The sequence below is a fragment of the Delphinapterus leucas genome, chromosome 14 (genome assembly GCF_059928025.1).
Source record: "Delphinapterus leucas isolate spDelLeu-1000000601 "Yukka" chromosome 14, BTC_Dleu_Yukka2, whole genome shotgun sequence".
Lineage (NCBI taxonomy): Eukaryota > Metazoa > Chordata > Mammalia > Artiodactyla > Monodontidae > Delphinapterus > Delphinapterus leucas.
In genome coordinates this window covers 51,240,478-51,257,140 of record NC_143142.1, presented here as the reverse complement: position 1 = coordinate 51,257,140, position 16,663 = coordinate 51,240,478, and the positions used below count along the sequence as shown (strand labels likewise).

Here is a 16,663-nt window from a genome sequence, read left to right as displayed (position 1 = left end):
CCATTACTAATTAATTAAACCTGCTACAGATAAACATTTACATACATGCAGTGCTGTATTTGTTGTAGTAACTGCATCACAGGACAAAATGTGTTGGGCTAAATAAAAAGAATATAGGGCTGTTTTGCATAAGATTGGAATGGAAACGATACCACAGGAAATTATTTTATGTCAACCACAAAAACAGGCAATATTTCTCTCTGGCCAGATTGAAGAGGAAAACTCATTATGACTGTGTTATTGTTCCCAGTGACATTCTGTGTCTCTCTAAGAATCTGGTTCTCTCTAGACCAGAGGGCAGGGCCAACACTCTTTGCCAACACAGACATGTAACCTATAGGAGGAGTACATACCCTGGGCCAGGCCCCTCTCAGGCAATCTCCTTTTCTGAGGTCCCTGACCCAACCCTGCCCACCTTCTGGAGGGCACTCCCTGACCTGGCATCCTTTCTCAGCTCCTCTCCCGTGGTCTGATTCCCCACATGCTTTTCCCAGCTCCTCCCAGTGGAGACTCTTGCACTAAGGTTGCCCACTGCAGGAAGGCCAGGCGTTAACTGCTGCAAAATTTCTGCCATTTGGTTACCGGTTTACTGAAGTAAATAAGAGGAGGGCAATAAAGGGCAAATACTGAAGATAATCTACTTAAGGCACCTGAAAAAGCCTCTCATAAGTTTCATTTAAAAAACTATTTAAGAAAGAGATTTCTGTTCATGAAAAAGAGCAAGAGAAAAACAGGCAAATGGTATGGACAAGCCATACACAAAAGAAGAGATGCAAATCACGAGAGGCTCGACCTTCCTAGTACACTAGCAGGGAAAAGTAAGTGAAAACCATAAGGAATACTATTTCACACGCTTCAGACAGGCAAAAAGGCAAGTGCTTTGCTGGCCTGGCCTGGAGCATGCAGTGTGGAGAGAGTGTGGGTCAGCCTCACCCCTTTGGAGATGAGTTTGCTCCCCAAGATGTGCACACCTGGGGATCCTGCAGTTCCAGTCCTGGCCTCATACCCCATTGACCCCCTCCACGTTATTGTGCATGGGGTCCCCTGGGGATCTTGTTAAATGCAGATTCTGAATCAGTTGCCCCGGAGAGGTCCCCATGAATATGCATTTCTAACCAGCCTCCAAGAGGTGCCCATACTGTCTGAGGAACAACTTTAAATAGCAAGTCCCTAGCCAAGGTCTTACATGGGAGCCCCAAGAGAATGGCAAAGAATTCACAGCAGCACCAGGAAACAGTGAAATGTCGGAAAAAATAAATGTAAAGGTCTTAGATATTGATGTTGGAGCCCACAAACATATTTCTGAAGATGTAAAAAGCCAGTGCCCCTGAATGATAGTTTTCCATTTAAAAAACAGAGGGAATGTGACAGGGGGCGCACAGAGTGGAACAAGAGTCCTTCTCCTAAGGCCACTAATCACCCAAGGGGCCTGGGCAGGGCCCAACAGCAGAGGTTCTCAGGTGGTCAGCTTGGGTACAGCCCAGACACCTGGAATTTTTAAAGCTCTGCAGAAAGTTCTAATGTGCAGCCATGGTTGAGAGCCACAGTTCAAGAAGTTACTCAGGGGCTTCCCTGGTGGCACAGTGGTTGAGAATCTGCCTGCTAATGCAGGGGACACGGGTTCGAGCCCTGGTCTGGGAGGATCCCACATGCCGTGGAGCAACTAGGCCCGTGAGCCACAACTACTGAGCCTGCGCGTCTGGAACCTGTGCTCCGCAACAAGAGAGGCCGCGGTAGTGAGAGGCCCGTGCACCACGATGAAGAGGGGCCCCCGCTTGCCACAACTAGAGAAAGCCCTCGCACAGAAACGAAGACGCAACACAGCAAAAATAAATAAATAAAATTAAAGTCTTTAAAAAAAAAAAAAAAGTTACTCAAAGTGTGTACCAGCAGGATGGACCTCATCTAGGAGTGTGGTGAAAACAGACTCTCAACCACCCATCTCACTGAATGAGAATCACATCCCCCAGCCCCCAAGTTCTGTGGTTTGAGAAACTCTGCTTCTCCCTGGTGGAGGTGTCAAGTGATACTTTCTTTTCTGGGGAAAAATTCCTGTCAGAATCTAAAGCCAATGATATAAAATGAGCAGGGTCCGAGAGTCTGCAGCAATTTGGTTTAGTGTTCTTTACCCTGGAAACAAGCACGTCAACGGGTCAAACAGAACCAAGGCGTCCAAAATATGCAGCCCAAAACTCAGTCACCTCTTGTACGAATCTCAAAGGTGGTGGCGCCTGGGGGGCTCTGAGTTTGAGTTCTTACTGAACTCCTGCCTCCTGACAGCCACTCTCCCTCCTTTCACTTTTGGGAGCCAGGAAATGAGGAGGCAGACAGATTTCCTCTTTACAAAACATCATAAATCCCTGTCCTAGGGATTGATCTTGAGTGACCAGCACCAGGCCAAAGCTTGGGGGCTGAGGTCTCTTCTGAAACGCACTAGGGGCCACGGCCATGAAGGCAGATGTCAAAGGTTCAGAGAACCCTGCTTCTCTACAGCGAGCCATCCCTGTGAGAGTCAGCATGGTGCCCACAGAGGCAACTCCACACCCGTCATTCAGCGGATAGGGGCAGGTAACAGGCTGAGACTACAAGGGCAAATAGGTCGCTTTGATGTAGTTGAATCCTCTGTTTGGTAGGAAAAAAAAACAACTGGTGAACCTAGGCTAACATGAACTATTTCAAGCATCCTAAGGACCGAAAATCGCTGCCACCCCTGGTTTCACCTTCAGCATACGCCCATGAGCAGCAGTGAACCCCTGGGGGAACAGTCTCCAGCCCAGAAAGTAGCCCCTGATGCTGGGTGAGGGGCAATAATATGGCCTCAGCAAAGCATCCAGGGCAGTACTTGGCAACGGGTCCCACTGTGCCCACCCCTGCACACCAGAGTCATCTAAGGGCCTTTCACACCTTCCTGGGGACAAAGTGTGAATTGGGGGAGGCCTGACCAGAAATAGCAAATACACTGGACAGGCAGCTGCAGCATCCCTCCTCCCTAGTGGCCAATGCTGACTGTCCAGCACGAAATCTTTTGTCGATGGGCACAGGTGGGCCCTCCGGGCACCGGAGCCCGCCTCTGAGTCCCTGCCCTTCCTGGGTCATACAGAACCGGAGGGCTGGTCCCTGCAGGCAGAGTCCCACATCCTAACTCCAAGGCACTTACGAGACTTCCGGTTGGCCCGGGAGCGCTTCCTCTCCCGCGGCACCACTCGCTGCCCGGGCGCTTGGGTGGCTGACTTGACGATGCGGTCCATGATCTCATCAGCTGCATCCCCCGTGACACTAGGCGAGTCATCCATTCCCGCAGTCCATGGGCTAGTGGGTCCTGAAGAATTAAACCACCAGAGAGCACGAGGTACTCAGAGAGAAGGGAGACACGGCACTGCTCCTGCAGCAGCAGAGCTCGTCAGCAACAGAGCACAGCAGAGGCCAGAGCCGGGGTTGAGCCTCCTGATGGATCTAAGGGTGCTCCCCCATCCCCACTGCAGGGGCACCACAGTGACCTGTGACCATCACCCTCCAGATTCTGACCTCCCATGAATCCATACCTGGGGCCCTCATGTCGTACTACCCTGTCACACAGCTGTGATGTCATCTCTCCCTGTCGTGGATGTGCCTCCACCTGCCAGGTCCTGTGGTCGTGGAAGGGCAGACTTCCCACGCCGTGTGCCGCTAGGTACATCACAGATACCCAGTAGAGTGCTTCCAGAAACGTCCAGAGACATTTGTTAAGTCAGCTCCCCATCTGTGGTTGTATGTGCCTAGCGAATGTCAATTAGCCCTAACTTCTCATTCAGTTAAATAAAAATCAATGGATTTTGTAACATATAGCTTATCTTTGGATTAACTAGCCTTTAAAAGTCATAACAGGATTGCCCTCTTCTACCAGGAAAAGGGAGTTAACACAACATTTTCTTTGGTACATTCATCTGCTCCCTGACCAGAAAAAAATATGTTTATAAATAGCTGTATGTTGAGACAGTCCAAGTCTTGTATAAAAGCATCTGCCCCTAGACCAGCAAGAAGAAAATACCACAAAAACATGGGTTCCCAAGTCATATTAAACACTTAGAAATGAATGCTATTTTAATTCATCAAAAACTGTGCCTTTGTGACCGATCAACTTCCTTGTGAAATCTCTTCTCTGAGTTGGGAAATATGCTTCTGTAAGAAAAAAGATGTACAGTGTGCTCAAAATTGTGAATTTCCTCTACCTATACTTCTCTTTGTAATAGACATACAACTTTAAAATCCTGTAGGTGAGTGTTCTCAGACTTTTATATTTTTGGAACACAGGTACCCTGAACTTGTCCAAGGTCCAGCTAAAGCTGAAGAACAGTCAGCTTTTCTCAAACCACAGGTGAAAAAATGTTAGTAACTATATATCTTAAATTTTGAATTCTGTATTTCTATACTAATTTTTCAAAACTTTTGGTGTTTGGATATTGATAGAAATAGTTGGGAATAGTTGATTACAGTTCAGTAGACTGCACATTTTATAGACATGTGTTTGTGGTTGAAAGTTCACTGCAAATATGTAATATGCTATAATTTAGTCATAATTTCTGCTAGTAAAGTTCACATGACTGAATTAAATAAACACGTTGCAAAAGGAGTACCAGGATTCCAGTGTTGGACCACCTGCACTATTTGAGACCTGTGGCCATAGGACAACAATGCTTTCTGATGACAACGTTTTTGTTGTGGTTATTTATAAAAATCGTTTTGCGTTATGAGCGGGAGCAGACCTACAACACTGGGATATACAAAGTCAGGACACTTTACTTTTTCTGCTTGTGCCCAAGGGAGTTTGATCTACTTGCTTCCATCAGAAGACTAGCTTTTTCAGCATCATAAAACCCTTTAAAAATATGTTCTTCTCAGAAACGAATATTTGAAATTGCTGAATTTTTCTGCATTCTCAGGCTGGTCCAGGTGTTCAAGTTGGAGGCAAGAGGACTCATAGTGGCACAGCTCTCAGGCTGGGGCTCTGCAGAGCCTCTGAACCACGGCCCTCCTCATAGCAGAGCCATCAATACAGCAATTGCTTTTTGCCCAGCAATTTCCTGTTTTCCCTTTTACCTACTGATTTATAATTCTGTGCCTCATTTTGAAATGCCAAGCTACCCTTCCCAAAACACACAAAGCTCAATCAAGTGTCTTTGCTCATAATATAATATAATTTGCTCCTGATGAGCCAGAAATGAAGGCATCATCTGATCTTTCCATGAGAATTACCTATACTTTCATCTTATACATTCCTGGGAATCTGCTTTCACTGTGATGGGTCAGGAGATGCTTACAAGGAACATCTTGCCATTTGTCCAGGACTGTCAGACTCAGTTTTGTGATGCCATCATTTTCTCATGACCTCATTCTTGGTTCTGCTTTCTTATCCCCTCGCCCCTTGGTTACTGTTGTCACTACCTGATTACCATTTATGCCCATTCTTCTTGGTCGTGTATATGCTTCTCTTTCTGGAACGTCTACACGCACATACAGCCACAGGAGAACACTGTCCATAACTTACAGACTCCAAGGGGCCATTTGGCTCCCCATGGTCTCCCAAGTGTTAGCCAGGCATTTATATATACTGAGATGTCTGTAAAATTATTATATATAATATATATGAATATATATAGATAGAGATATGGTGGAGGGGATAAAGCATTATAGACCATGATAGGACTATATCACTTTATTTGAACTTTACTTTTGAAAATATGTAAACTGTAGTTTGAAAGAAAACACTGTAACTAATTTTTCCCTTAAAAATCTAACTTAAAGAAATAGTCTAAAAGGAAAATAATTATATCCAAATAGATATTATATTAATGTAATAAATGCTTACCTTTGTTTTTGAAAGAATTTCCCTGGGTATAGACTTCTAGATTAGAAAGTTCTCTTTTTGGCAATTTAAAGATGCCATTCCACTTTCTTCTGACTTCCATAGCTTCTGTCAATAGTGAGTCGTCATTCTTACTGTTGCTCCTTAGAAAGTACATTCTTTTCTCTCTGGCTGTTTTAAAGATTTTATTTATATCTTTGGTTTTTGGCAGTTTGCCCATGGTATGCCTAGATGTGGTTTTCTTTGAGTTTACTCTCCTTGGATTTGTTATGTGTTTTAAATATGTGGGTTGATATCTATCATGAGCCTTTGGGAAATTCTCAGCCATTGTTTCTTTAATTTTTCTTTTTACCCATCTTTTCTTTTTGGTACTCCAGTTACAGACACATTAGACCATTTGACTGTGTCCCACATATCTCTTACATTTTGTTCCATTTTTTCTCACCATGCTTCAGTTTGTACATTTTCTATTAACCCGTGTTGTTTGAATTCACTAATCTCTTTTGCTGGGACCAGTCTGCTGTTAAACCCATGATATCAGTTAATCATTTCAAATCTTTCTTTTTTTCAGTTCTAGAATTTCCATTTGATTCTTTTTTATAAATTTCAACCTTTTTATCAATTTGTCTCTATTTTCCTTTATTTTCGTTAACACTTATAAATGGTTAAATTTGACTGCAAATTTCAACATCTGGATCACCTGTGGATCTGCTGCTCTACTTTTCTTCTTGTCAGCCATGTTTTCATGTTCTCTTGGCTCATAATTTTGACTATGCACTGGACCTTGTGTAGAAAAGAATGCAGAGACTGAAGTCGGTGTCATTTTTCTCCAGTCTTTACCCTTTCCTGTTAAGCAGACACAGTGAAGGACTGAGCAGGGTTGGGGCCAGATAGCAGTTTTCATTGAGTATCAGTCCACCCCTGTCTTTAAATATTCTGTCTTTAACTATCTGTATGCATTTGTTGAAGGCGCTTACTCTAGCTTGTCTTGGTTTCCTCAGAACTTCAAGACTGTAGGAGATTTCCTGCAGCCTTTCTGGCCCAGCCTCCCCCTCCCCATGCTGCCCCAGCACTTAGCAAATGTCTCATGGAGAAAACTGTCTGCATTTGAAGCTCCTCTAGCTCCAACCTCTTACGCCAGCTCACATGACCACTAGAAGTCCTGCTGGCCTCTCTTTACTATTAAAGTCGCTCTGCGCATGGCAAGTCCAATTCTCAGCCTGTGCCCAGACTTGGCAAATGCTCTTAGAGAGGTGCTCTCAGCTCACCTAGAATTCTAGTTTGTCTAGTCCTCTTCCCTTTCACAGTTCCCTGATGGATTTTGAGAGAAAGCTTTTGTTATTTTATTAAAGTTTCTGGTTATGGCAGCAGGAGTGGTGGCTTGTTCCTCCCTACGACATGCCACCTGGAAGCAGAAGTCTCTGCATGTGCAGAGAAACTGAACAGCTTTCCTTTCTAATCCCTTTTGTCAATTAGTGAAAAGGAAGCCATATTGTACAAACCTAGCAATATCTTTTTCTCTTTGTCCTTTCCAGTCAGGAAGGATTTTCTATTTTCTCTTTTAAAATTAGCACAGCATGTTACGTTCCATTAGAGATACTGGACTCCATCTCCCAAGGTGGCTTTCATTGCACTACCCTTGCATCCACCAAGGTACAGTGGCTCAAGACTCCTGATGGCTGGGGTCACTGTGGCGCAGGTACTAATGCTGCCCTTGATCTCCTGGTGTCCACGGTTAGCCTAGCAGACAAAGCCTGCAAGAGCTGCTGAGACACAGACAGACTCATGCATGGGATGTCCTAGGCCTTTTGGGAGACCAGTGATTCCCATCCCCATACCCCCCAACACTGCAAAGCTGCTTTATTTTATTTTTATCCTTGTTTTACACTTTGTCTAGACTGACAGTCACTACTGCTCAGCATTTAATGCTATAATTTTCTTCAACTTCTGACCTTCCCCACTTTCTTCTCTCCTCTTATATTCTGTCTTATTTACACACTATTTCTCTCCTGTCACTTCTTGGTTTTTTCTGAGAAATGGAGGCATTTTATAGACAGCACTGGCCAAGAAGAGGGCATCTTTCTTTCCACATAGAAAACCAGACAATCAGAATGTCCCACACGAAGTGCTCAGGACTGTGGTTTGTCATAGCTGCGTCCGTCTGATGTTGGTCACCAAAAGGCTGCCTTTGCGTTGCCAAATCATAATTTATTTTCTTTCCCTAATTCCACATCCAAAACTACCTAAAAGTCAGAGGGTTTGGAAAGACCAAATCCCAGAGAACCTAATCTGTGATTCTTTGATGTAATAATAATACCTGCATGTATTGGGGGTATAGTCTGGGAATCAAGACTGTAGTAGGAGGGATGACTTTTCTACTTATCATCTGTGTCTCAGTCAGGATAACCCTGGGGAAGGGTGGGTGGAGGCGGCCCTTTTTCCGGCATAGTCTAAGCTGTATATCACAGAGTAAAAGCCCTGTTAAAGGTCCAACGTTGAGAAAAGGAGAAGGAACTAGATTCAGTGACACTGTACTCACGTGAAATAAGAAAAGCATTTGGTCATTTATAAAATAGCCTGAAGTGCAGCTCCACTTGGGAATCCCGCGTAAACCTTACAGATCTAGAACTCAGCCTGGAAGCCCCTTCAACCCTCCTCCTCTAGAGCAGCTTGTGGCCCTTGGTTCACAAGAAGCTACAAGAAACCATATGCACCACGTGACTCCCTTCCTGCCAAAGAACACCTGGAACTGCCTTTGTTTTTTCTTTTATGTTAAAGTTGTTATTCCTATCATCATTTTTTAATACTTAACATAGTTGACAACAGCAAAATTCAAATTAAAAAAAAAAAAAAAGGGCAGTCAGCAAAGCTAGATAGAAGTCACTGTTGGGTCTTCTCAGGAGTTTCCCCAGATCACAGCCCTCTAGATCTTGGCTGCCTTTCTAACATCTTGTGAGCCTGGATGTTCGCTGGAGCCTAGCAAGGGCCTGATGGGCGCTGCACACACTCATTCGTTACTGAGGTTCTGTGACGTGTAAGGTAACCCATGATTCAGTTCACCCAGACTGCACAGTTTTATTTATTTTCCCACTGTAATTACTACTTGAACCCCTTTTACACACTAAAACATTCCAATGTGGGCAATAAATACATGGTTTCTTCTAGCTTGCGTGCTAAGCAAACACCAAGAGGACAAAGCTGGTCCTCCAGGAGTTCATCCTCTTTAGTTATAAAGTTTTTAAGTTCCTGAGACCTAAACTGGGGTCTCAGGAGTACGTGGCAAGGCAGAGAACACGGAGGAGGTGGATTCTGGAGGTGAAGAGGGGACAGGCAGAGGAGAGGGGACGGGATGAGCAACGGCAGGGGCTCAGGCAGACACAGGGTGTGCAGAGTAGGGCACTGCCCACAATGTGGGGCTGAGTGAAAGCCAAGTGTGGGAGCCAGGAGGGGACCAGACCCCAGGGAACCTCAAACAACAGCATGAATCGCGTGGGCTGGATCCTGCAGGCAGCGAGGAAACTTAGGAAGGTTCATGTGGCATCAGACTAGACCAGGGAAATACGGGTAAACATTCTCAGATGCAAAGTGCATCTCAATTCTTAATTAAAACAAAAAGTCCCTTCCAGGCTATGAAACAAACCTGGAAACTCTTATCTGTCTTTAACATCTTGAAGTTTTAGTTTCCTCTCTGCCTCCAAGGATTTCAGAGGCAAAAAGGGATAGCGTTTTAATCCAAGGGTCATCAAACTTTTTCTGTACCCCGCCTGAGAGTAAAAACATTAGTCTCTATGGTCCCTGTAGTCTCTGTCGCAACCCTTCAACTCTGCCACCGCAGTGCAAAAGCACCTAGACAACACACACACAAGGAAGGGTGGCTGTGTTCCAATAAGACCTTATTTACAAGAATAAATGGCTGGCTCAATTTGGCCTGGGGGCTTTAACCCATGAGGATTCGTTCACAATACTAATTCCTCTTGTTCAAATTAAGTTGTGCTTTTGGGAAGGGCTGCTTGTTTTTGAGATGAAGCTACTGAAGGTGGGTCACAAAGGTGTGAGTGAAGGAAAGTATGATGACTTCAGCACGGAGAACCCTGGGGAGTGGACGGCCCTGAGCGGCCACTTCCTGGGCACAGTAATCTGTTCCCTGTGGCGGGGACCGACACCATGGGGTGGCCACCCTGGAAGAGGGCGTTACCTCGGCTTGCTCGGCTGCGTGTGCGGACACCCAGCACGGGGGTGGCGTCCTCCAAGGCAGGGGACGAGGTTTTCAGCACAGCCTTCATGTTCTCGTGCTCGGCAGCATCCTCGGCATAGCTCAGGCCTTGTGGCTGGCTCGGGGGCGCTGGGGAACCGCTGGAGAACTTGCCAGACTGCAAGAGCAAGGGGGGTTAGGGCGTGAGGTGACTAAAAGCCAACTCAAGCTTAGAAAACCTTTAGTTGAGGAAAGCCCTCTCTTCTCTGTCTTTTGTTTACCGTGCATTCTGCAAACAAGTTAGTGATGAGCAGTCAATGAGGGGTCAATGAACTAATGACAAAGTATCTGCATATCCGGGAAGTTCTCTTATCAGAAAGAGGAGCCTTGGCCCCAGAAGGACCACACCCATCCCTCCAGGTAGTGGGTCTCCCAGCTCACTGCAGATCCCCTCAGTGGGAGCCAGCAAGGAGCAACAGACCTCAACTCTGGGAAAAATTCAGAAACCAAATCTGTTTCTAACACCACAGCCTTGATAGGAGCATTGAAATATGCTTGTTTATCAAATACAGTGAGATTTATTTTTTAAAACGTAGTGCCAGAAAGCAGTTAGAAGTTTCTCATATATCACTTAAGATGGTACAAGTTGAAAAGTGGGATTCAGTTACAGGATCATACAGTGTTAGGAGTTGGGAAGGATTTTTCCAGAACTAGTCCCACCTCACTTTACAGAGAAGGAAACTGAGGCCATCCAAGATTAAGTGACTTGCCAAAGGCCCCAAAAGGCTTTGATTCAGGGCCCAGATCAGAACATGGCACAGAAATTCATGCTGAAACTGAGTTTGGCAACACTCACTACTTCTCCTTGTGTCAAAAATTTAGTTGTTTTCACAAGCATTACACTCACATGATGATATTCTCTAATTCTAGCTGAACAAAGACAGCATATATGTTTTACAAGAGGTATGCTAGAATATCAGGCCATATGCACACAATGCCAAACATCTGGATGAAAAATAAAAAGTCAGTTAGAATAACGTTTGCAAAGAGCAGCTCCATAGACTTCTGGCTCCCTCTTTTTATCCAGTGTATGAGCCCTGGTGCTAGAGCCTGGGACACATCCGTGACTTGTACCATCTGCACAGCTCCTTCCTCATCCTTCAGGGCTGAGCAGCCCTGCCTCGGTCTCTGGTTCTGGCATCTGCACCAGGGTCAGGGGGAGGAGCTGCTGCCCATCCCACCCCTCTGTCCATTTGTCCATCAGTAGGAAAAGATCTGCTGACCCTGCCACTTTTGACAGGGCCTGGAACTCAGGGACAGCTTGGAAAATGCAGTTACCCTTCAGTCAGTCCCTGGCACACACATCATGATGAGAACCCGTGTAAGGGGGTTAGTGATCACATGGAAACCCAGCAGAAAACAGTCATGCAAGGTTTAAAGCACTGAACAGGGCTGACACTTCATGCTGCTTATGTCCGGTTAGGTTATACGGCACGCTTGAGAAGGTCACACATGGCATTCTTTGTGTTTATAAACATCCTACCTCAACTTCATCCTCTTCATCAGTCTACTCGAGAGGAGAGGAAAGGACAGGACAGGACGGGATGGGAAAGACAGAGGGGATTCTTAGAAGGCGCAGAAGTCAGCAAAGATGAGATCATCTGACTGTCACATCAAATTCCAAATAAAGAATTCAGCCACCACAACCAGGGTGCACCCTGTTGATTTGGGAGCTGCTGAGCCCTGCCTGCGAAGCCCTCCTGTCTGGACATTCTCTCCGAGAGCCCCAAGACCGGTCCTGACCAAAGCCAGGAGGGACTTGGAGCTCCAGGCCCATCTCCTGAGGCTGCCTAGGAGGGTGATAACCGGCTTACCTGGTCCCCTGACCATTACAGACCTCACTCTGTGCCCTGCCACTCGGCTGGCCATGCTCCGTGGAACCACCACCTGCCAGCAGTCAGGACCTGTTTGTTTACCAGCTTCTGCCTGTTTCCATCCATCAGCTGTCGCCCCCACCTCTCATCCCAAGCGCTGGACCTCTCCCTTCCCAGGCTGCTGGGTCTGGGTCCCCATGAATCCTTCTACAGACAGGCCAGACAGGACAAGTGGGACAACTGCCGGGCAGAACAGGTCCTATTACACTCTCCGCAGAAACATGAAATTCAGTTCTTTTTAAAATCTTACCTGTCCTTCATGGGGGCTGTCTGAACTGACACGCCATTCTTTTAATTATCACCAAACTGCTTTAAGTAACTAAATGCAATATCCCTTTTCCAAAAATAAATTGAGGGTGAAAGTCATGTCAATTTCTTAATTTTAAATCAAACACACCCTCAATTGAACTTGTGCTTCCACTGAGGTTACAAGCCAGGCCAGCAAATCAGGCACAGGCTTTCGAGAACTGACTAAACCTTTGGGAGCTGAAATGACAAAATGCTTCCAGTTCTGCACTGCCTCTAGGCAAATGGCCTTGTGACAAGAGATGACTTTTTTTTAACCTTAGAGCTTTTTTTTTTTTTAATTTTTGAATTTTATTTATTTTTTTATACAGAAGGTTCATATTAGTTATCCGTTTTATACATATTAGTGTATACATGTCAATCCCAATCTCCCAATTCATCCCACCACCACCACCACCCCCGCCACTTTCCCCCTTTGGTGTCCATACGCTTATTCTCTACATCTGTGTCTCTATTTCTGCCCCGCAAACCAGTTCATCTGTACCATTTTCCTAGGTTCCATACATATGCATTAATATACGATATTTGTTTTTCTCTTGCTAACTTACTTCACTCTGTATGACAGTCTCTAGATCCATCCACGTCTCTACAAATGACCCAATTTCATTCCTTTTTATGGCTGAGTAATATTCCATTGTGTATATGTACCACATCTTTTTTTTTTCTTATTTTTTATATTATTTTTCTTTAATGGAGTATAATTGCTTTACAATGATGTGTTAGTTTCTGCTTTATAACAAAGTGAATCAGCTATACATATACATATATCCCCATATCTCTTCCCTCCTGCATCTCCCTCCCTCCACCCTCACTATCCCACCCCTCTAGGTGGTCACAAAGCACCGAGCTGATCTCCCTGTGCTACATGGCTGCTACCCACTAGCTATCGGTTTTATATTTGGTAGTGTATATATGTCCATGCCACTCTCACTTTGTCCCAGCTTACCCTTCCCCCTCCCCGTATCCTCAAGTCCATTCTCTAGTAAGTCTGCATCTTGATTCCCATCCTGCCTCTAGGTTCTTCATGACCTTTTTTTTTTTTTTTTTTAGATTCTGTATATATGTATTAGCATACGGTATTTGTTTTTCTCTTTCTGACTTACTTCACACTGTATGACAGACTCTAGGTCCATCCAGCTCACTACAAACACCTCAACATCATTTCTTTTTATAGCTGAGTAATATTCCATTGTATATATGTGCCACATCTTCTTTAACCATTCATCTGTCAATGGACACTTAGGTTGCTTCCATGTCCTGGCTATCGTAAATAGAGCTGCAGTGAACATTGTGGTACATGACTCTTCTTGAATTATGGATTTCTCAGGGTACCTGCCCAGTAGTAGGATTGGTGGGTCATATGGTAGTTCTATTTTTAGTTTTTTAAGGAACCTCCATACTGTTCTCCATAGTGGTTGTATCAATTTACATTCCCACCAACAGGGCAAGAGGGTTCCCACTTCTCCACACTCTCTACAGCATTTGTTGTTTGTACATTTTCTGAGATGCCCATTCTAACTCGTGAGAGGCGATACCTCATTGTAGTTTTCATTTGCATTTCTCTAATAGTGATGTTGAGCAGGTTTTCAGGTGCTTCTTGGCCATCTGTATCTCTTCTTTGGAGAAATGTCTATTTAGGTCTTCTGCCCACTTTATGATTGGGTTGGTTTTTTAATATTGAGCTGCGTGAGCTCTTTATATATTTTGGAGATTAATTCTTTGTCCGTTGATATGTTTGCAAATATTTTCTCCCATTCTGAGGGTTTTTCTTTTTGTCTTTATTTATTTATTTTTTTGCGGTACGCGGGCCTCTCCCTGTTTGGCCTCTCCTGTTGCGGAGCACAGGCTCCGGACACACAGGCTCAGTGGCCATGGCTCATGAGCCCAGCTGCTCCACAGCATGTGGGATCTTCCCGGACCGGGGCACGAACCCGTGTCCCCTGCATCGGCAGGCAGACTCTCAACCACTGCGCCACCGGGGAAGCCCTTTTGTCTTGTTTGTACTTTCCTTTGCTTTGCAAAAGCTTTTACGTTTCATTAGGTCCCATTTGTTTATTTTTGTTTTTATTTCCATTACTCTAGGAGGTGGATCAAAAAAGATCTTGCTGTGACTTATGTCAAAGAGTGTTCTGCCTATGTTTTCCTCTAAGAGTTTTATAGTGTCCAGTCTTACATTTAGGTCTCTAATCCATTTTGAGTTTATTTTTGTGTATGGTGTTAGGGAGTGTTCTAATTTCATTCTTTTACATGTAGCTGTCCAGTTTTCCCAGCACCCCATGTTGAAGAGACTGTCTTTTCTCCATTGTATATCCCTGCCGTCTTTGTCATAGATTAGTTGACGATAGGTGTGTGGGTTTATCTCTGGGCTTTCTATCCTGTTCCATTGAGCTATATTTCTGTTTTTGTGCCAGTACCATATTGTCTTTATTACTGTAGCTTTGTAGTATAGTCTGAAGTCAGGGAGTCTGATTCCTCCAGCTCCATTTTTTCCCTCAAGACTGCTTTGGATCTTTAGGGTCTTTTGTGTCTCCATACAAATTTTAAGATTTTTTGTTCTAGTTCTGTAAAAAATGCCATTGGTAATTTGATAGGGAACGCATTGAATATCTAGATTGCTTTGGGTAGTATAGTCATTTTCACAATATTGATTCTTCCAATCCAAGAACATGGTATATGTCTCCATCTGTTTGTATCATCTTTAATTTCTTTCATCAGTGTCTTATAGTTTTCTGCATACAGGTCTTTTGTCTCCCTAGGTAGGTTTATTCCTAGGTATTTTATTCTCTTTGTTGCAGTGGTAAATAGGACTGTTTCCTTAATTTCTCTTTCAGATTTTTCATCATTAGTGTATAGGAATGCAAGAGATTTCTGTGCATTAATTTTGTATCCTGCAACACTACCAAATTCATTGATTAGCTCTAGTAGCTTTCTGGTGGCATCTTTAGGATTCTCTATGTGTAGTATCATGTCATCTGCAAACAGTGACAGTTCTACTTCTTTTCCAATTTGTATTCCTTTTATTTCTTTTTCTTCTCTGATTGCTGTGGGTAGGACTTCCAAAACTATGTTAAATAATAGTGCTGAGAGTGGACATCCTTGTCTTATTCCTGATCTTAGAGGAAATGCTTTCAGTTTTTCAGCATTGAGAATGATCTTTGCTGTGGGTTTGTCATGTATGGCCTTTATTATGTTGAAGTAGGTTCCCTCTATGCCTACTTTCTGGAGAGTTTTTATGATAAATGGGTGTTGATATTTGTCAAAAGCTTTTTCTGCATCTATTGAGATGATCATATGGTTTTTATTCTTCAATTTGTTAATATAGTGCATCACATTGATTGATTTGCATATATTGAAGAATTCTTGCATCCCTGGGATAAATCCTACTTGATCATGGTGTATGAGCCTTTTAATGTGTTGTTGGATTCTGTTTGCTAGTATTTTGTTGAGGATATCTGCACCTATATTCATCAGTGATATTGGTCTATAATTTTGGATTTTTGTAGTATCTTTGTCTGGTTTTGGTATCAGGGTGATGGTGGCCTCATAGAATGAGTTTTGGAGTGTTCCTTCCTCTGCAATATTTTGGAAGAGTTTGAGAAGGATGGGTGTTAACTATTCTCTAAATGTGTGATAGAATTCACCTGTGAAGCCATCTTGTTCTGGATGTTTGTTTGTTGGAAGATTTTTAATCACAGTTTCAATTTCATTACTTGTGATTGGTCTGTTCATATATTCTATTTCTTCCTTGTTCAGTCTTGGAAGGTTATAACTTTCTAAGAATTTGTCCATTTCTTCCAGGTTGTCCATTTTATTGGCATAGAGTTGCTGTAGTTGTCTCTTAGGATGCTTTGTATATCTATGGTGTCTCTTGTAACTTCTCCTTTTGCATTTCTAATTTAATTGATTTGAGTCCTCTCCCTCTTTTCTTGATGAGTCTGGCTAACGGTTTATCAATTTTGTTAATCTTCTCAAAGCACCAGCTTTTAGTTTTGTTGATCTTTGTTACTGTTTTCTTTGTTTCTATTTCATTTATTTCGACTCTGATCTTTATGATTTATTTCCTTCTACTAACTTTGGGTGTTGTTTGTTCTTCTTTCTCTAGTTCCATTAGGTGTAAGGTTAGATTGTTTATTTGAGATTTTTCTTTTTTCTTGAGGTAGGCTTATATTGCTGTAAACTTGCCTCTTAGAACTGTTTTTGCTGCATCCCGTAGGTTTTGGATCATCGTGTTTTCATTGACATTTGTCTCTAGGTATTTTTTGATTTCCTCTTTGATTTCTTCAGTGATCTCTTGGTTATTTAGTAATGTATTGTTTAGCCTCCATGTGCTTGTGTTTTTTACGTCTTTTTCCCGGTAGTTGATTTCTGATCTCATAGCGTTGTGGTCAG

General features: G+C 43.6%; 1 protein-coding gene across 1 annotated transcript in view; it reads right to left on the bottom strand.

Annotated features, from left to right (window-relative positions):
* Nucleotides 1-16,663, bottom strand: part of FHOD3 (formin homology 2 domain containing 3) — a 497,208-nt gene that overhangs the window by 9,631 nt on the left and 470,914 nt on the right. Inside the window, exons 23-24 of the mRNA XM_022587005.3 lie at nucleotides 10,038-10,212; nucleotides 3,158-3,319 (exon numbers count right to left, since the gene is read on the bottom strand). Of these exons, the coding sequence (XP_022442713.2) occupies nucleotides 3,158-3,319; nucleotides 10,038-10,212 (337 nt within the window). The remainder of the gene's footprint in view (nucleotides 1-3,157; nucleotides 3,320-10,037; nucleotides 10,213-16,663) is intronic.